At 37.5% G+C, this 21,665-nt stretch overlaps 1 protein-coding gene across 1 annotated transcript; it reads right to left on the bottom strand.

Moving 5' to 3' along the window:
* Window positions 1-2,666: 2,666 nt before the first annotated feature.
* NAF1 (nuclear assembly factor 1 ribonucleoprotein) lies at window positions 2,667-20,580 on the bottom strand. The gene is made up of 9 exons (XM_029959455.1): window positions 20,560-20,580; window positions 19,820-20,142; window positions 18,142-18,274; window positions 16,090-16,183; window positions 12,310-12,392; window positions 11,243-11,403; window positions 8,360-8,411; window positions 5,728-5,830; window positions 2,667-3,350 (listed from the first exon to the last, which is right to left on the bottom strand). Exons 1-9 carry the CDS (start codon window positions 20,578-20,580, stop codon window positions 2,929-2,931), a joined length of 1,392 nt encoding a protein of 463 aa, XP_029815315.1. The 3' UTR covers window positions 2,667-2,928.
* Between the last annotated feature and the right edge of the window lie 1,085 nt (window positions 20,581-21,665).

Raw genomic sequence — 21,665 nt, 5'->3', positions numbered from 1 at the left:
ATCTTGCAGACAGATTTAGCAGCAGGACAGACAGTAGGACATTTACCAAAGAGTTAAAGATACAAAAGTATTTCCACCGCATCCATTTTTCTATCAAGCATACCCAGTTTTATTTTCCTTTCCCAAAGAACTGAACTTGCCAACACCTCAGGTCCCAATCTCCCCATACTACTGCAAGTTTATACTGCTTTCTCAATAGCAAGCATCCAGTATACCGAAGCAGGGTCTGACAGTATCTGTGCAACACCACTGACAAACAGCTACATGAGGAAGCTTAATAACCAATGATTACACTCTAGATCTTTCTTTAAAAAAAAAAAGTTACATTACCTCTATTTTCAAATTAAGATGGTACTACTTGAGTAATCTATTTCAATATTTATTCTTCAGTATAAGGAACATAGGGTGTAACACTACTTTGGGGGGAAGGAATCAATCCTCAAAGTATTTCAAATATAGTAATCATACCTAGCTATCAAATAATTTCATAATGAAGAACTAAAATTGATTCCAAGCAAAGTTCTCCAAGTGTGACTTGTAGTCACTAAATGCAGAAAACACGTAAAACTTGCTTCAACATAAGAAACAGGCAAGTGCACTCAAAAACAGTATTGCAGTTGATGACCAAGATTTAATAAAATAGCTTAGACTGCAATATATTTCTGTCAAACTACATTCTGTAATTCAGTTTCATATTGGGTTTTGTTACATGCAAAATATTGTTATGGGAGAGGGCACCTTAGTGTAAGAGAAATCTTAACGGCTTAATCAAAAAATTATTATTCTTTAGTCCATATGCAATTATTGCAGAAAAAAGTGTGTATCACTACAGATAAAAAAAAGTTGCAATAGTAGTAATAATTAAGATTGTTGTACCTGCACTACCTAATACCTCACTCTTTTTCTTGGTGTTACTTACCTTTCAACCACCCTTTTGGATCTTGAGGCTGATGATGGTTCTTCATGCCAGGGCACGAAGAAAGCCATTGGCATCCCAAGTCCAAGTATGTTGACAGTTTATTCCTCTGTAACATATAATTGACTCAGGATCACTATTATATTTGATACCTCACTTGTAACATCTTGCTTATTCTCCATCTGTCTGCACGATCACAGCTACATCTGATTTTATTGCAGATGTTGCATTTCACACAATATATACTTTTCCTCTCTGTTATAATCAAAACGTATTTTTATCTTCTTCAACCAACAAGTGGGGAGGAGTTTGCAACCCAGGTCTCCACTGCCAACTCTGCATGTCCTGACATCCCAGCTACTCCTGCACTGATGCTTGAAGCCTCTGTTACGTCAGGTCTCTCTTCCTCTATCTTATCCAAACAAACCCACAAATACCCTACTCTCTACACAGAGTAATTATCCATGCAAAAACCGGTGGGTATACTATAGAAAAAAAAGTACATTTAAAACAAATTCATCGTAGCCACCTGGTTGTTAACATACTGCTGCTATGGCTAAACCAAGTCAAAAGAAAGTTCCATGTCAATCAAGCAAAAGCTTAGACAAAGTAAGTCTGCTAAGCCAGTCATGAAGCTGTAGTGAGTTTACTCACTGTGACGTACCACTGGGAATGGGAATAGCTGGATTACAGTTTAGATAGCCAGAAATTCATCCCCTTCACCAGAAATTCATCCCCTTCTCCTTCCCCCCGAAACATAAACATTTGCAACGGACTAGAATTGGACATTCTTTTTACTACAAAAAGATAATCTGCAGGAACTTAGTTTAACACTGATGTCTGGAGTGCTGCTGTCCTGAAACTATTTGTTGCCACTGTACAGTACCTGCTTGTCATAACCTGAGATCTATACAACCTTCTCAGTTGCGAACCTTTGAAAGAGTAGTTCTAGATTTATCAATATCATTACTTAAGTATACTAAAGTGGCTTCCACAGAGACTAATAAAGTGCAATTGTAAGACTGGCCCTTTGGATATGTGAAGGTTATTCCAAGTGGCCCTTGACAATTTCACCTTCCTCCTAAGCACAAACTGGAAGAGTTGATGAACCCTGTAATTTCTGGAGACAGTTCTGACTGTAAGGACAATCAAGCAGCAACCTAGTACCATCTGCATTTACAAATTTAAACAAGGGAAATCTGAAAAGACACACTTTCTCTCCCTGACTGATGACTCCTTTCCCAAAAGGCTGACTTAGGTACTCTAGATACTCTAGTAGGTATCTACAGGCGTTTCTGTGTTAGGAGCAAAGACAAGCTAGAGAAATTATGCTCATTTTAAATTCTAAATTAAATGCAAAACATTTCATTAATAGGTTGATCTTCTACAACCACTGTAGGACACTAAACCTGATATAGTAATTCAGTCGCTGGTCCAATTTCAGATCTAGCTACTCCAGTTATTTTAAAAAAAGACCACCCAGATCCAGTCTTCTAGTTAATACTAAATTAATGTAGTATTAAAAGTTGGATAACAGTTTATGCCTTAAACAAACAGTGGCAAACCCGTCTTAAAATTTAGATGTCAGCTTTTTTGTTCCCATGTGAGTAGGTTTCAAAATTTGCAGAAATTGAGGAAAATTGTTTAGCATAGCAATATACAGCCATTCTAAAAATATTAAAACACCATTTATGTGACATATCCTCATCACTACTCACATTTATTACAAAACAAATTTCCACTACATACCAGTCTCCAAAAAGTTTTTATTTATCATTTCAAAGGAACAGATATTATAAAAATAAACAATTATTTAATATTCAGTTATTTTTATAATTTTCTTTTTTGAAACAGAAAACATATATAGAAAAAAATAATTTTCTGCGACCGTCCCACAAAGTACAAAATTCTGCATTTGTTCTACAGCTGCAGTAAAAGTATCTTCAAAATAAGGGAATACAGTCTTGGCAGTCCTGTATACTGCAATGTTCTGTATGCACATTTATGGAAACTTAGTAAGGCCTGAACTGGGAAGGATGGCTATCAGGAGGAGGGGGAGGCGGCAGCGGAGGAGGAGGTGGTAAAAATGGGTATGACGAGTTGTACATGTTTGGGCCTGTCCAATTCATATTCGTATTGGAAAGCAGAGGGGGAAATTGATGCACGTCACTGACAGAACCAAAGCCCGGAGGAGGACAGGGATACTGCTGCATCATTGGATATTCTCTTCTATAACGTTGTGGAAACACTGGCGATTCCTGGTGTATCCTCCTGTCTGAAGAGTACAGCTGTGGTGGTCTTACTTGCGGTCTCCAAAACCCTCGAGGGCCTGATGGAGGAGGAAGTGAATGCCTGGCAAACCCTCTGCCACAATATCCCCTTGAATAACTTGAAGTAGGTTTCTGCGTTGACTGGTGAAATCCTTTCTTCTCACCTAAAAAATAAACAAACAAAAAAACCCACAAAAACACACAGCTGTAGTATTATTTTGGAAAGATCAAGTTTAGTCCTCATAAATCTTCCAAGCTGAAGTCAAGGAAATTCAAAAAGTATTCTTATCAACAAAAAATACTTAAAACTAACACATAAACAACAAAATAATACTGGCAAGTCTACTGTTTAGTAACTAATTTTGATTGATTAGAGAACACAAAAAGGACGATCCCGAGGGCTGCAAATTCAATCATTAAAAAAGAAATCTCTCTTTCCCTCCAGGCTTTTCATTTGTATAAATGAATCATAGGAACACTCAAATTTTGAGTATTTTGGAAGCTTTCATTTAAACCAAGATTTAAAAGCAACACATTTTAAAGTTAAAGATAACACTGTATTACCCTGAAGGAGTATATGGCTTTCAGTCCTGAGTTGGTATTACACCACAGGACACAAATGGCTTGAAATTATTCAAGCTCAAATTATTAAAATTAACTTACTCTACCAGTGAAAGGGCAACCTGTACCTTCAGCTAATTAGCTTTCAGCATTCATCTTTTTAAGATTAATTTTTCCCTTTACAGGTCATTTTAAGCATATATTTAAGGTTCATAACAAATGTACTGCTTCTTTATATAAATATAAGAAAAGCTTTAATGGGAAAAAATTAAGAGCACCAAAATATTGCAAATGTTCAAAAAAGAACGTTCAGTCATAGAATTTAAACTGAAACATGAACTCAAAAGGATTTTAGGGCTGGAAGCAACAAGGTATTCAAGGATATACCACCACATAAGATCACTGAAATTTAAACACTTGTGTGAACATAATCCTTGGCACTAGACTACATAGAAACATTTTCATCTCCGAAAGGCTAAGTCTGGAAAGGTACCTGGATACCAAAATTCCTACTAATTTTCATGAGGAATTAGGACTTAAAAACTCCTTTGGTACAAGAAGGTCTTTTGGAAGCACTGAAGTGAAGGTACTTGAATGGGTATTTTTGTTCTTTCTTCTCCTAGCAAACACTATAACAATGAGACAACTTTAATATACTCAAGAGTTTTATGAAGACGCAACCAAGTAAATTGCAACTGAGACTGAGTTTTTGTCTCAATTTGTCACATATCCTTGTTATTTAATTCTATAGTCAAAGCAAATTGCACACAATTTCACTTTATATGCCAACAAATCATAACACATCTCCCTTGACACAGTGTGGCAGTTCTTCCTGTTGTGTTCTCAGTTACAGAACATAACATAGTTCAGTAGCAGCCTCAGCAAGCCCTAGGCAAAGACAGGTCTGCAATAAGCTAGAAGAACAAGGATGTGGTGTAAAACATGCCATATGCTAGATAAACAGAAACCAGGAGGAAAAAAACACATCAGCAATGAAGAGAAAGTACAGTAAAATTCAGATCCTTCTCTTAAGGGAAAACTTCAAAACCATATGGCAAAAGCCAGTCCAAGGAAGATGGCAGCTTTATTTAAATGATACAAGGGACGGTCGCACTGTACAAAAAGCATTAAAGGATAGTTACTCATTTCCCAGATCAAGAGAAGAGGATTTGAGTGGGGCACAATGTATATCAGCTTTACAATGGAAGAGCAGCAAACTCACAGGAGTTCTGTCCTAGAAAATCAAAGACAGAACCATGGTGCTTTTTTTTAAGTAGGGACGAGAAAGGAAAATTTGGTTATTGCAAAGAGAGCACAGATACAAGCATACACCTGGAACAGGTATGACAACAGCAGGAGAAAGGAAGGTGCAGAAGGCTATTCATATTACGAAAACCTATACACAGGTTTGTTTATCTAATGACTGCAGGAGGTGAACAGAGAGGTTCTCAGCAAGCTACACCAGTAAGTTTTTTTAGGGGAGTATTTATATGCCATAGGAGGAAGAGCTTCCTTTTCAGACAGAGGAATAAATTCCCCATCTAAGACTTGGTCCTCCTCCCTGATTTCCCAAGAAGTGAGTTTCCAAAATTTGCACATGGTCTTCATCTATCTTGCCCTGCACTCAAAGGCTTTAGGTGAACTTGGGCCCAAACAACCCCTGTAATAAGCAAGCTCTAAACTCCAAATGGCACCTGTTCTGTATCCTCACTGTGTCTAACACTGTTCTAAGAGCCCTTGACTCTCTTCTGACAACTGTTCTGCTGCTTCCCTTCCACGAGATTTCTGTTTTAACAGAAAATAACTTTTTTCTTCTAATAAAATACAGAATGTAGTCACAAATTCACAAATATAACTTTGAAAAGCACAGAAATACTGATTAACTGTATGAAAAATCAATCATTAAGATAAATGTAGATGGGCATTCCAAACTCAGTTTGGAAAAATGACAAAAAGCATTCTCCCATAGCATTCACTCACTTGGAATTGTTTCTGATCTGAGTTTTTTCCTTCCTTCGCTTTCAGGTTTCTTTTTCTTCTGTTTTGCCTCTCTTTCTTTTTCATCATCACTGAAATCCAAGACCTGGTCAAAAAAAAAGAAATCAGCTGGCTTCTCAGCACAAGAAATTTCTCATAAGACAATTAATACAAGATTCAGTTAATCTGTCTAGTTTTCCTTAAAAGAGCAATATTCAAGTACTGAACAAAAAAATTTTGATTGCGTAGGTGTTAGTTAGAAAGGAATTGGGAAACTCTGAAGGAGCTGGCTAGTTACTGCCAAGAAAAGCTTTTGAAGGGCAAACTGAAGACTGGGTGAATTAAAATATGAATTTTTAAAATAAGTAAAAATTAACTTGACAATCAATACATAACTCAGCACAGTTAAACATCAAAAAAAAGTCTAGTCTAAAATTGTCACTAAACTGGAATTTTCTGTAGTGTATTTAATAACAAAATTCCTGTTAAACTTGCAATAGCAATGTTATTCCAAAAGAATTTTTAGCTTTGAGGAATGTTGTTGTTTACAATAGATTCAATGTCAATGCATTTTCTTCTTGTTATACAAGGTTTTGTTACCTTTTACATTTAGAATGAGGAAGCGTTATCAGTGACAGAGAAGAAATCTGTCAGCATTAATTAGTTCCCCAAAAAACAGCTCACTCATATGGCTTAAAGGGGTAGGATTGGTTCCCACCCTTCCCTTTCCAATTCTGAAAGCAGGAGGTTTACTGCTTACAGTATGCACAGAGCATGGGTCTCCAAAACCATGCAGCAGAACACTACTAAAAAAAGCCACATAAAAGTTAATTCTGAATGCAACTATTGCCTCTTCTACATAACTGCATTACATACTTACTCAAAAAAAGCCACAAGGAATACAGCAAGATGATACATACCATAACATAAAATCTTTCACTAACTCCTGCTTTTTCTAAGGACTTCAGTACACCATATTCCCGTAGAGCAGAAATAATAAACAGCAATAGGTACCATTTACTGTTACCTACTTTCCATGTAACATTCCATAAAAGCCACGTCACAGAAAAAATTCAGTTGTCTGCTCCTGCCAGCCTTGCAGCATACAGACCACACTTTGTCATCCTATGACCTCAAAAACAAGGCTGGAAAAGACTGTACTAGCAAGTTTACAGTTAAGTCGGGTTAATTAAGAGCCTGTCAGAAAAGGAATGCTTACCACATAAAGTAGCAAGTAAAAAAAAAGCCTAATGTGGGTTAATTTAACATTCATACAAAAATAAAGCCTCACAGTATCACAAAAAAAACTGACTCCAGCAACTGCACACAGTTTACCATAGGGGCTGGCCAGAAAAGTTATAAATTCAGCTGCAAGCTGAGATGTCTAAGAGTCTGACTGTAAGAGACAATTTCAAGCATCACTAGTGTAAAATTTAATCTGCACCCTTGTCAACAGCTATTACCTTCGCAGCAAAAGCTACTTTCTATCAACTCATCAGCTGTCACAGTTTGGATAGCCTGGTGTACACTCTGACTGCTAGAACTAACCACAGATTATTCTAATTGGGGATTACAAGATGTTAGATGTGGATTTTTTCCAAAACAGAGCACACAGACAGATCAGAAAATCAGAACAGCCACAAAAACAAAGATGTCATAAAAAGCAAGCAAGTTTGCCTGCCCTCGTTTCACTGATTTTGTTCAAGCCTTCTTCCTTCCTATGTTGAAGTACAGCAAACCTGAAGTTTCCCCTGTACCTCCAGATTCTAACCTGAAGGTAAGAGTATTACAAGTAAAACTAAGAAAAATCATTAAAAAAACCAAACCTTGGAAAAAGCAATTAATCTGTATCAGTAGAAAATCTGACTGTTTCACTGTATTTAGTCAAATTTTAAAGTTTCTTAGGTTCCTACAAACTTAAATTACACATTTACAAGCTATGTCCTGAACAGTTTTTAAAACATGACTAAGAAACAAAAGAGCTCACCATTAGCCAGTAAGCACACTTTGTATCATCACCACTAGAAAACTGTTGAACAAAAGAAAGCTAAGACTAGCCAAAAGTTTCTAAGTACACAGCCTTTCAAAGCTCTACTGATAACATACATACAGTCCAATTCCTAAGCAACACTTCTAATTCTCAAATTATGATTCTCTGTGAGATGATGTCTCACCAAGAAAGGAAAGCAATTTACAGTGAGAACTGACAGACAAGCATTCTTTGAGAAAAAAGTTCATGTCAGAACATCTCTCCTTCAAGCCAGAACACCCAGTCTCAGAAAAGGACTGTACTGCCCCTCACAGTATCCTTCTGGATATGTTGTCCAACTGTGGCATGGGCAGGTTCATGGTGCCCTGGCTGAAAAACTGCCTGAAGGACTAGAGGAAGTGAATAAAAAATATACATTTCTCCCAACTGCAAAAAGTAAGTAAAAAAAGACAGGTAGTACTTTTACACTTACTATGAGACCTCTCCAAGAAAAGCATGAACTTTTCTTTCAATAAAAAGGTACATCCAACTCCTATCTGCATAAAAAAAAATAAGCCTGCTAATTAGTTACTCTGCATAGAATTTTTTTTACATATAGCTTGTGTAACCAAAAAACTATAAACATAAAAAACCCACTATAGTTACCTCAGGTGGTGGTTCTTGGTCATGCTTCCAAGATGCATCCGAACCTTTCTCGCTAAAAAACACCAAAAAAAACAAATAAACAACCCCAAACACAAATCAGACAATCCACATGAAGGAAGGGTAATACTTTCAAGGTATCAGATCTTGTACACCAAGAAGTGTCTGTTTCCAGAGAGGCATTTGTTTCTTAGCATTATATCTAAATAAATGAATAGGCGCCGCGCTCAGACGGCGGCCGGGTCGCGCCACGCTAAGGAGACACGCTGCTGCTTCTGTGGAGAACGCACACAGGATCACTCTCGAGGAGAAAAGACAACGCAGAAAGAATCGTGTCTTGCCGACACCATCCAAGGAGTCTTTCTGCTGTGCCTTTTGCAACCCGACTTGTCTATCTCGCATTGGCCTCTTTAGCCACCAACGTGCTTGTAGCAAATGTGGGTAGAGCCCTTCCCAAATCTTCATTCACAAAGCCTAGCCATGATGATCTAAATGAATAGTAATGTATATGTTAACTTACTACTTCAGTTGAAAAATCTTCCTGCTTTGAGTGATGACTAAGCATCTCATACAGCCAATATTAAGCTTTGATCAATATTCTTTTAACACATCCTTTTGAACCCAAATTGTTTGGAATCTGAATTGAGGCAGTTCACTGCAATGACTGCCTGCAAAATTTAAACCTTTTAATTTCACACAGCTTATCTCACTCTCCCAAGGCAACCTTGCCCATTTCAGCAAAACACAAACCACTTTTCATACCACAAAGAACTTAGTAATCTTCTTTAAAGAACAATATAGTACTTTTTTGACTTCCACAGTCAAGATATTTCTGAAGTAAGATCTGGAAGTCTAACAAAAGGTGACTCAGAGGAATCATGAACATAAGCTTATCTATTTTTAGCAACAAATTGTTTTGCATTCAGTAAGTTTTACACTACACTTTACTTTTCCATAAAGTGTAAGGCTTATTCATAGCACTTCAACTTTGCACAATGCAAGCAGATTGCATTTCAGATTTCATAAAAAGCTTCAAACTTAATGTTTCTTTCAGATCTTTATCTTTCATTTTCAAAGTACCATCACAGTTTTCAGTAGCAGTTTTAAAACTTTAAGCCTTTAATACTCCACAATCTGGTGTGTATACCGTCAAACTAATAAAAAGCAGATAATAAAAATTATTGGTCATCAAATTTACAATCTGCTAAGGTCCAAAAGCCTTCTTGTGAAGCACTGACCAAAGCTCAACTTTTCTACTATCAGTGCCATCTTGGCTCCTTCAGACAGACATTACAGCACAGGTCCGAAATCAGAAAATTTTTATCCATTTTTAATGACACCTACTTTGTGAAAAGGCATGTTCAACAAATAGTACCAAATGCCTCATAAGAGCTTAAGAAATTATAGTGATGAAGCCCAGAAATAAAATAGTTTCAGTGAAATGTAACTTTAGTCAAATGATTCAGAAATTATGGGTCATGTCAGACTACACAGGTGTTCACATTGCTCATTTTAATCGAGGCAAGAAGCAATGTCTGATGCACTGCTCAGCTGTGCTAGTAAGCCACAGTCTGAAATATCTTGCCTAGTTTTCAATTTTTGCCACGTATGACAACGAAGTACTACCAAAAGACAAATGGTTTCCAAAACTTTTTCCAAAGCATGCAACAGACTAAAACATGAGTCTCCCATCTCAGATGCTGAGTACAGTACACAGTTATTGATGCAGCAAGCAGATGACTAAAGTCTGTGCAGTTACCGAGCTAAGCAACAAAGTTTAATAGTGCAAATCAAAGACCAGCTGGCATCAAAATGCTGCAGAAAAACAAACAAGCATCAGAGCAAGAAACTGATCTATTTTTGGCCTCACTGAAAGGAAAAAAATATGTTTGTTGCTCACACAGAAATGAGAAATTAAAAAAAAAAAAAAAGAGTCCTGCAGGCCTGGCCACACATGCCTGACTAAGGAAAAAATCATTCAGTATGAATATGGGCAGAGTTGTAATGACTGCAGACAACTAACCAACCCAAGTCAGATGAGAAACTGAGAATCCTGACAAACAGAAACTAAGCCACCTTTATGACAAAGGATTTTAACCTATATATATAAAATTATTCATCAATAATTAGAACATTAATATCTAGTTGTCATTTATTATGCTTTATTTCTTTGTCTGTGTCTTTGAATACACTTCCCTTTAAACGGCATCAAGTCCTATTCATACATGCTGCTTTCCTCAGGCAGGCTGGGATGCACAAACACTACTGAGGAATTTCTGAGCATCATACTACACTGGCACTCAAATCCCTCCTCTTTCACAAATTTACAGTAGGTAATTTTCATCTAGAATTTTTATACTCCAACTTTTTAATAGTTTTATTGATAAACAGATTTCAATTCTGGCCTAGTAACATGAACTAAAAATAGTAAATAACAACAAAGTTGTTCAGAATGCCAACAAGTTTATTATCAGTTCTGGAACTAAACAAGAATCCAAAGAACAACAATATGTGGACAGTTCAGCTTGCAAAACTGTTTTATGTATATGTGTGTGAGGGGGCATGGGGGAATTATCAATGAAATTTTTTCTGGTTATGATATTTTATGTAACACAGCAGTATAAAAAAAAGTAAACTGAATATATTAAATTCAACAAGAAGCTGAACTTTAGTAATTATAACACTTTGAAAGCTTGCAGTTTACAGCTACTCTCTACTGTTCTGAAAGGCAAAACAGTACAATCTTGTAATTACAACATGGTTGAGAATATCTAAAGGAAATAAACAGTTTAGTATCAATCTCACCCAAGACCAAACTTTAATCCAGTATTTTTAGCTAGATTAAAAAACACATGATAATCAGATTAGAAAAGAAATCAGACTCACTTTTGTAGTTTCTCTGCAAATATATACTGGGTGAAGTCCTCCACTGATGGAGCAAAATACATGCTATCTTGCACATTAATCCCTTTTTCTTTGATATGCTCAGAGCTGTTAAATCTTAACACATAAAAAGGATGTACGACGGGACCAAATATCTCAAATATCTGAAAGAAAAAAAATTAAAATGCTTAAATAAATCACCAAGAATAGATAGCTAATTTCATTGTAGAAAATGTGGCATCAAATAAAGTTCCTTTCATGCTTCAGTTTTATTACCAAAATTTTGTTTGACAGTATACTTCCCCAGCTAATTTCCACATTTGTTATAATGTGGAAAAGTAAGTTCTCACATCCTTAGTAATCCTTCCTTTTGTCAAATCTCTATTCTTCTGTGTCCATTTTGCTTTCAAATCTCTTACACCTGGAATAATCTCCTGATCATTTTTTCCTCAAAGGTCATCTTTTCAAGATGCCTTTACGTCAGTTACCACTTGTTCCCCAATTCCAGGGAGAGCAGAGAATTCTGCCATGTTGTACAGAACATCCACAATTCAGGCTGAGTTTGTTTCACTCCCATCTAGCATTCAGGGATATTGTAGTAGTAACTATTGTAGATGATGGCTTTCCTTTCACAGAAAATATAGAAAATTCAATGCAACACCCCTCTCAGCAAACATTCTTCACTGGCCTTAAACCAGTACAGCAGAGCACAAGCTGTAAACATTCCCCATTTTTCATGACACTTCACTCTAACCTTCGCCTTTATCTGGCAGTAAGAGAGTACAGCCTGTTATTCCAAGACATCATACATCTGAAAGCAACCCCTACCTCTCCACAAGCACCCTCATCAAATACTGGGAATTCACTAGACATTATAATTCTGTAAGGATGCAATGAATTCCAGGTTAGGAATTCTTGAGATTAAAAAAGTGGTTGAATATAGCAAGAGTCAAAAGCATAAAGCAAAACTATATATCAAGGAAACATTATCTTTCATTTAATCAATTTCAACTCTACTTTTTGGAGCACTAAAGAATACTTTTAATAAAAGGCTTTTACTTTACACACACCTTTCCTGCTGCTTGCCGATCTTCTTTAAAAATTACGCTCTCCTCATTTACTGGAGGTAGGCCTCTCAGTGATTCAATTATTACTAAAATGGAAAGAAAAAGATCAATTAGAACTTTATGTTTCAATAGCATGTAGTTAATTGTACAAAAAACAAACCACGCCATTATTCGTCTACTAAAGTTCATAGCGCTGCAATCGAAAATTCTTGCACACACACGAAACTACTTAAAATCATACATCCCTTCTCCAGTGATATATGAATGGTAAAATTTACAATGTTTACATAATTATTTTTCTCTGGTGTAAAGAAGTAAAAGAGACCAGATGACAGGTACAAAAGAGAAGTCTCAGATATGTGTGTGCAAGATATCTGTTGCATTTACCCAGGATGTTTCATCATTAAATGCATAGCAGAAATAATCTGGGGTTTTTCTGAGTGCAGATGCAGGTATATATTGTGCCTTTGTATTCCAAATAAAATTCTCCTCAGAAAAAAGAATGGAGACTGCTGTTCACTATAGCTTTCCCTAGTAAGTCCTAAGAATCAGAACAAGAACACACAAGTTGTATGGCAGTTCATTCACAGCAGCAACTGATGATGTTTACGTATGCACATACACAACCTGAAATACATTTCTGCAATTTAACGTCATATAAGTCTCATACTACTAACCAATGACTAATGATGGTATGAATAGTCAGAGCAAGCACGTCACTTTAGTAGCTCAAAATATGAAATCTTAACGCTTAGTGGATTTAAACACTTATAAATGGACACAGAGGCATGTTCTTTCTTCATTAAATACATGATCTGATATACAGGCTTTTTAGGTTTTCCAGATTCTGAGATATAATTCTTATTCTTTACTGAAATCTTTATAGTAGATCACTCTTCTTTGGTAGTAGTCTGCATTTGTTGCTTTAGTCTACAGAAATACCAGGTCTTCCTTTACATTCAGGAGGAACTGTGCTTAAAGCTGTCAATGTAAAGGCCTAGCAGCATTACATTCAAAAATTCTGATTCTGAAGGTAAACTTCTCTACCTCTAAAACAACAGAATGCTCACATAAGCCTTCTCAATGCCTCCCAATCAGCAAATAAGGTCACTCAAGTGTTTAGTGCCACTCAGACTCTATCAAAAACTAACAAGATTATCACTGCTAAACTTACACGACAGGACTTAAAATGTCATCAAGCTAAAAGTCAAGTTTTGCTATAATTGCAATCTGTAAAAACCTTTGAACACGTCAAACTAGTATGTGACAATGCTAAGGCTTAGTAGTTCACTGAATTTCAAGAGAATTTGGGCAATCAATTTCTTTTGTGCCTACCTGCAAGATAAAATACACAGTGAAAGAACTCAATGTGTTGTTTAAACCTCATGAGTAAAAAAAAATCCAACAAAAAAAAACAACCCAAGAAACAAAACACATACACACAAAAAAAAAACCCTCAAAACAAAACAAAAAAACCAGATACCAAAAAGTCTTGAGAATGTTCTCACCTTGATTCATCAGACAGTCCTCAGTAGGCTACAGAAAATATTCTAAAAATCTAAGTCATGCCAGTCCCATGAAACCTAGGAGAAGCAGTATCACCTATAGCCTATCAGACTTACAGTTTCCCCTACCCCAACCCACCCTAAATCCTCAGCTTCTTCTCTTGCAGGGCCCAAAGTGCAGCGGTAGGGCAGGTTTCTCATATACACCAAAGCTGTTTACTTTCTAGGCTATAACTCACACAGCGAATATTTCTCTTCTCTTTAAGTACCTTGAAGCAAAACACAGCAAAAGTTTTGGAAAATTCTGATACACTGAGCAGAAGTTCACAGAAAGTACTGTCATCTTGCTTTTAGCTAGAGCAGAGCAAGCATGAACCTATACTGTTCTAGCCTCAAATTTACCTCACAGTATCAAATACCAAACTTAAAAGTATCACTCACTGCAGACTGATGAACCTGGAAGCTTGCTAAGGAGAACAGCAGAGACTTCTGAGATACATCAAAGAGAATGAAAAAGTTCAGAATGCTGATTGTTGCGCCAGAACAGTATTTGTTGTTTCCAAATGAGACCTCAATTTCCCTCACCCTAGATACAAACCTGATATACAGAGGTATCAATCCAGTTTAAAAAATAAAAAAACCTGGTATACAGAGGTATTAATCTATTTCAAAAATCAAAAAACAACCCCCAATTAGCTGGCAGAGTCCCTAATATGGCCACAAATCAATTGAAATTGAGGCCACTCAGACACCTGTTTACAGAAGAACTGAAAAGAAGCAAAAATATGTAGAATGAGAAGTCATAAAGCAAGGTAGTAAAAGCAGGAAAATAATCACAGATATCCTGGAGGTTTATGGCATTCTTACGGCTTTAATTCATTATGATTATTAGCTTGTATTCTAACTTTCACCAACAAATCTAAATTCAACACTTCATATATTTTCATTACATAAAGTAGGATGCAGACTGAAGAATTCACCTACTAGTTAGTAAACTGACAGGATTTTAAAAGATTATACGCACCAGTGAGGACTAAAATTAAAGACAGTTTTCAAAACTGAAGTCTTTAAAACAGGTTTGTTTATACCTTCACATATTAGACCAAAAATAAGAATAATAGCAATTATGATTCAACTTTTTTCTTAAACTTGTTTTCAAACTACCATTTTAGCTGAAGACAACCTTCTTGAAGTCCCCGTTATTATCAATAAGCAAGAAAGGGCAGAGTAGAACAAAAAACCTGATTACTACCTTCCATACCCTCAAAGCAGCTTCCTGCAAATGAATGAAATTAAATTTAACTCTAAACTAACACCACTAATAAAAATACTGTAAAAGAATTGCCTGTATTACCTGAAGTCTTTTACGATAGAAGAAAAATTAATAGCAAAGGCTATTTGCTTTCTTTTGTACTTCATTTAACATAAATACTTTAACTTCAAAATTGAATTTAATTTCTAATTTTCATAAGCAAATTGCTTTGAAAGCAGTTCAAGTGGAACAGAACACCTGAAATAGCTTAAATACAAGAATACTATGGCTGTTTTAATAATATCAGCTTCAGCAAAACTTTGATTTCATATACCAAATACTGAGGTTCCATGCAGATCAGAAAAGATCCCTGAATGTCTATTGCCTGCAGTTAAGCTTACATTTATTGTGTATCTCAATCCCTTTAAGTTTACCCTCCAGCACCTATAAATCATGTTAGTCATACTATCCTGTGACTGCTGACATGGGCAGCTTTCATTCGGTCAAGGTACCAGAAGCAGGATGAATAAAGATAAAAATAAATAAAAAGAACCTGCACCACTAAAGAAACAAGTCCTTTTCCTGTCCTTGTATATTAACAAGCAAGCACTTGGGACTGCATCGTACCGCATCTGTGCTTTCAGTTACACAACTCCTATATGTTCAGAGACAATTCAAATATAGCCCATACCACTGGAAGATTTTCTTTAAAATACAATAACTGTTACCAGAATCAATATAAAAATCATTAAATACACTGTGGAAAAAAGGCTTTCTAATGAAAAAAGTAAACGTGAAAGTCACATAGAAACACAAGCATAGTAGTCCTAGTATCACGTAAGCCAACTAGAAGGTAATTCAACACAAATGTCATTTGCTAGTCTGAGTTCTCATTCAGCAACCCACTAACACCACAGATCCAACACTGCAGTACTGATACTTTGCAGGAACAGTTAAGTACACAATTAACGCAGAGCTATACAGAAATTACATTAATTAAAACCAAAGCAAATATATATTTCCTACCTAGCTGCTCGATAATGCCGGACACTGTCCCAAAGAGCTTCAGTTCAACGTTATCCGGTAGAATTATTGATAAGTCTTCAACAGGAGGTAGTTCCTGAAAACATCAAGTCAAAGTTCAGAATATAATATCACACCAAGACATTCATCACTTCATCACTGCAGCAATTTGACAATTGTGAAAAATCTCCTAGCATTCCGAAGATTTTATTTAAAAAAATCTAGTTTGATTTGCCCCTCTCAGAATCATCCCAAATGAACTTCTCCTGGGGGAATGCCACTTTTGAGGACACCTTTCCTACAGAGACACTTCTCTACATATTTCCATTACAACTGAAGTAGAAGTCAATTTTATTTAACCCGAGAAAGCCAACAACTGACAGGCATTTCATTCAATTTTTTGAACTTTCAAGTTAGATAAATTTAGCTCAATGTACAACACAATGATTAATCAGTAATCAAAAAATAAGACAACTTGCAATTATATTCAATGCATGGTAGAAGAAAAATGTACACAGCAAGAGACAATACAGCATGAAATACAACAGATGTGTATCATCTGATTTGGCAAAACAGTTATCTGTCCATTTATATCATGACTTGGACCATTACAGAAGATGTAAAGATCAAAACAACCTATACAAAGAAAATTAATTTTAGCTAAAAGTTGCATTTGTTACCAGAGGATAATCAGAGAACGCTTTCGGAAAAAAAAAAAGAGCCTAACTTCAGATACAAAAACGAGTACTACACAATATTCAAATTAAACTTTTTCCTCAAATGTAAGGATCAAAATCTACTATCAAAGGCTGATTAACACTGAACTCATCATCTAACTCTGACTTACTCATAAACTAAGATGTGTATGTATATACTATACTGCTGTGAATTCAATATGAACTATACAGAATACAAAGCAACTAGAGTAAGCATTATTTTCAAATTCAACATCTTGTGAATTCAGAGGTAGAGTCCTAATCTTAGCAGTAAACTGCACTTTCAAAGGCCACTACCAGAAACAGAAGAGAAGAATCCTAATCTGTTTTATCAAAACTTCACCTAATAATCTTCACTCTAACAAAACTGCTTGGCAAAGGCATATGGAGCAACTCAAAGATAAATAAGGTCAACATTTTCCCAGATGTTATAGTACATAATTAAGCTCCAGATATGTATTCACATAGAAACACCACAATCTTCTACATGCCAGTGAGTTTTCCAACATTAAATCAATTTCACTGCTAAGACTTAACTGAGTCACTTTTGTGAAAGCAATTCAAAGGCCAAAGACAAGCAGAAAGGAAGTTATAATTTTGATCCTAAATCTCAAAATGGTAAACTGTACCTTCTGCCATACTATAAGCAATATCTGCCAATCCTATACTTCAAAGCAAGAAGTTTCTGAAATAGTTCCTTAATATATGCACCCAAAAAATAAGAGAAGTTACTAACTGTGGTAGTTTTGGCTGGGGTAAAGTCATTTTTCTTCACAGTAGCTGGTATGCGGCTGTGTTCTGGATTTGTGCTGGAAACAGTGCTGATAATACAGAAATGGTATTGCTGAGCAGTGCTCACACAGCATAAAGGTCTTTTCTGCTTCTCATACCACCCCATCAGCAAGGAGGCTGGGGGTATAAAAGAGATGGGAGGGGACACAGCCAGGACAGCTGACTTGCAGCGACTAAAGGGATATTCCATACCATATGGCATCATGCTCAGGATATAAATCTGGGGGAAGAAGGAGGAAGAGGAGGACATTTGGAGTGATGGTGTTTGTATACCCAAGTAACTGCTGCATGTGACGGAGTCCAGCTTTCCTGGGCATGGTTGAACCCCTGCCTGTCCATGGGAAGTGGTGAATTAATTTCTTGTTTTGCTTTGTTTGTGTGTGTGCCTATTTCTTTACATATTAAACTGTCTCTAGCTCAGCCCAAGAGTTTTCTTTTTTACTCTTTTGATTCTATCCCCCATCTTGACGTAGTAGGAGTGACTGAAAAACAGATACTTTAGGTTGGCTTAGTAGAGAAGGTTTAAAAGATACCACATTGTACTTACGTCAATAGGTAATTCATCTTTTGTTTTAACACAGTAAGATCTGTTACCCTTCTCATATGGATGATCGTCTTCATCAGATACTAGTGAAGATACAGAGGAGGATGTAGTTGATGAACTATCTGAATCCGTATCACTGAATAACAAAGATGGGAGTTAGAATACTGACTTCTCAAAGTCACTGCTCTTGTACAATCCCAACATTAGAATAATGCTAAGTGAAAGGCAAGAAAATACTTATTGTAAGCAATGCATCCTGCAAGATGAAGGGGAAAAAAATTCTAATTTTTGTAAATAAAAGGGATTAGTTTCATAATTCATGGCCTGCCCAAATCCCCTAGTACATATTCACACAGATTAGTAATTCAGTATTTCACGCTGATATATGAGTAAGAGACGCTTATTTTCTTAGACTCGTTATATTTCAAGTAAAGAGCTCACTAAGAAACCAGTCCTTATTCATGTCAACATGTTGCTTTTAGCAGAGATAAATAAAATTAAAAAAATGCTCCCTTCTACATTCTTGTAATACCACAGTCTCCTTCACAAGTAAATGGATAGCTTTCAATTATCTGTTGTTGCGTTCTTTAGTCCAAAAAATGCTCATAGTAATTACAAAAAAATAAGAGCACTTTCCCAAATAAACCTTTTGAAAAAGCCAAATACGGGCCTCCTGGAACGAAATCTATATAGGAGAAAGAAAAAAAAAAATCATGGGGGGAAAAAAAAAAATCAGTCAGACTACCAGAGACCAATCAGGGGAAGAAGTTAAAAAAAAAGGCAAAACAAAGGTAAAGATACATTCAGACAGCTAAGTTAAAGCTATCAAGATTTTATCTTTAATGTTCATCAGTGCAGCAGGTTCTCGAAGTAAAAAACAGTACATATAGGTGAAGCCCCTGGAAGTCAGGAATTTCACTCTCCATCACTTAATGATATTCAAGTAAAACTATGAACCAACTAAAGTCAAAGTTTAACCAATTAATTATTAATGAAGTTTTGTATCTTTAAGAGGAGATTTTTAAGAGTTTACTTCAGCTTCCATTAGTTAAAAGGAGCACATACCAATCGTGCTGTACTGGCCCAAGAAGAAAACACGAAACTGTCAAAGTGTGCAGGTTTCTAACACTGCAAGAGAGCCCACACCTAAGTAAAGTTACCTCTCATCAAATATACTGAACATCGAAGCACTGACACAAGCAGAAGACGGAATGTTTTATAAAAAAATCATACAGACTGAGAATCAGTTTTTGCAATGAGATGCCAACATGAGAGCACGAGGTCCGGTCGGCAGACTCTTCACTTGAAACCCTCCGTTCAGGCTCTTTCAGCAGTAACACCGCAAGTGTTGCCCCCGGTGCCGCAGGAGCGCTCCCTAGGGAGTACGTCCAGCCAGGCACTCGCACGGGCACGCGTGGCCCAAGGCGCTCCACAGGCCGCCACTTAAACTCACGTTTCCATTAAATCAAACACCCTTACAGGCACTGTTCTGGAGTCCTGATGCATCGGTACGTCTCCCAGCAAAATATAATAGAAAATGCCGTCTTTAACGGGAAAGGCAGCGCTACAGACGCTGAAACACGGGGGAAGGGGGAGGGCTCGGACACCGGGCTCTGGAGCGCTCAGACACAGCACCAGCGGCCTGGCCTAAAAGAGCGGGGAGCCCCAGGGCTGAACGCACCTGTCCGAGTCCGAGGAGGGCCCAGCGGCAGCGGGCGTGCTGAGCCGAGTGGTGACGGGCGTCCCGCAGGCGACGGCGACGGGGCGCCTCGGCCGGGCAGCGGGCCTGGCTTCCCACGCCCTCCGGAGGCCGCTGCGTCCTCCGTGCCCGCCGGCCAGCCCCCGCCGGCGCCGTGCCGCCGTGCCGGGCTCGAACGCCAGCCTCTCCAGCTTCTCCACGACCTCCAGCTGCGCCTCGCATCCCGCCCCGCGCACCAACCGCGCCACGCGGACCGCGGCCCCGCCCCCGCCGCGCGCCACTTCCGCCCGCGCGTGCGTCAAGGGCTGAGGGGAGGGGCGGCGAGTGGGGATTGTGGTCGTTGTTGTTGGAGTCGTGTTTTAATGGTCCGTGAGCTCTGTGGGTAATTTAAACTGAACGCCGAAGTTTTGTGGTTATGAGGCTTGCTTGATAGACGAAGCTAGAGGTCGTAGCTGCTCTTTGTTGAGGACCTCCTGGGTTGGATTAGTTTTGGTATTTTATAAGTGTGCTGAAGATTCATGTAATTAAAGCTAAAAGAATAAAAATTAAAAGCTGTATAATATCAAATTACTATAGTAATAGTAGTTTGTAGTACCCTGATAGCGACGACATAATAATAGTTACTGTATAATATGTGGTGAACCTATAATAATGCCAAGCTCTCCAAAATCTAACCACATCCTTCACCTAGACATAAATGTCTGTTTATGTTCTATGTTCACCATAAATACAGGATCCAGCATACATAGTGTCTTGTCCTGTAGGAGGGAAGGGAGGAATTCCCCCTGTCACTCCCCAACCTCTGCGTGCTGGCAGTCTTAAAAGTTCTTCATGAGAGTAACACAGGAGAAATAACACCATGTCTTCTCTTGAACATGACTTATCCATGGGAAATCCCAAAAGATATACAAAAGACAAGCAACATCAGGAGATGACTGTGACGGTGAGCCTACAAACTAGCTTCTTTAACCCAGACTCCAAAGTGCAACCTGACAACTGTGCTCCTGTGCCAACACTGTGTTCCTGACCACCACAGAGCTTCGCCAGACTGTCCTTTAGACAGGCTTCCAAATGAAGAGCCAGGCTGTCTTCACTACCAGGCAACAACAGTGAGCAGCAGCATGCAGTATAGGCCTGACGGGGAACCCCATAAATAAATACATGAAAAAGTTACATGGGATAATGCTGAAAGTGCCAAAGACAACTGGGACTTGAATATCTGATGAGATCAGAGGAGAGAATGATATGTTTTCCATATAATAAACTTCCCCTTCAACTCTGAGAGAACCATGTGCCCCACAGCTCAAAGGGCACTCAAAACATTTCATTCTTGTCTGGAAGGTCCAGACTATGTTAAACAAACAATCACAAGTGCTTCACTAGTACCTCACGCAGGCTGAAGGGAGCATCTGAAGGACAAAGGTGTTGTTCTCTTGTTGTTCCATTCTTCATTTCCAACATGACACAGGAGATGCAACCAGCAGAATTTATTTAGTAGGAAAATTATACATATCCAAATATGTATATAATAGAATTCATCAATATGTTTTTACAATTATCTACAATTATGTATAGGTCAAGCAGAATGGGCACATTATGGGCATTTGGTTGCTTTTGTGTTGTCATAAGTGAGGAGCTTTTATAGGCTGTATGTGTAAACAGCAGCAGTAAACACTTACTGCACAGTTACATGGAACACCTTGGTTAGGAATCATCTTCTCTCCAGTGATGGCATTGGGATCCTGAAGTGAGGGTACATGGGAAGCGTGGTCTGAGTATTACTGCCCTGTAGTGCAAGCTCTTTAACACAAGGGATATTTAGCAATTC

Source organism: Manacus vitellinus, unplaced genomic scaffold (assembly GCF_001715985.3).
Source record: "Manacus vitellinus isolate BGI_N305 unplaced genomic scaffold, ASM171598v3 scaffold_0_pilon, whole genome shotgun sequence".
NCBI classification, from domain to species: Eukaryota; Metazoa; Chordata; class Aves; order Passeriformes; family Pipridae; genus Manacus; species Manacus vitellinus.
Note: the sequence above shows the minus strand (reverse complement) of the source record. Positions and strands in the feature narration are given on the sequence as shown.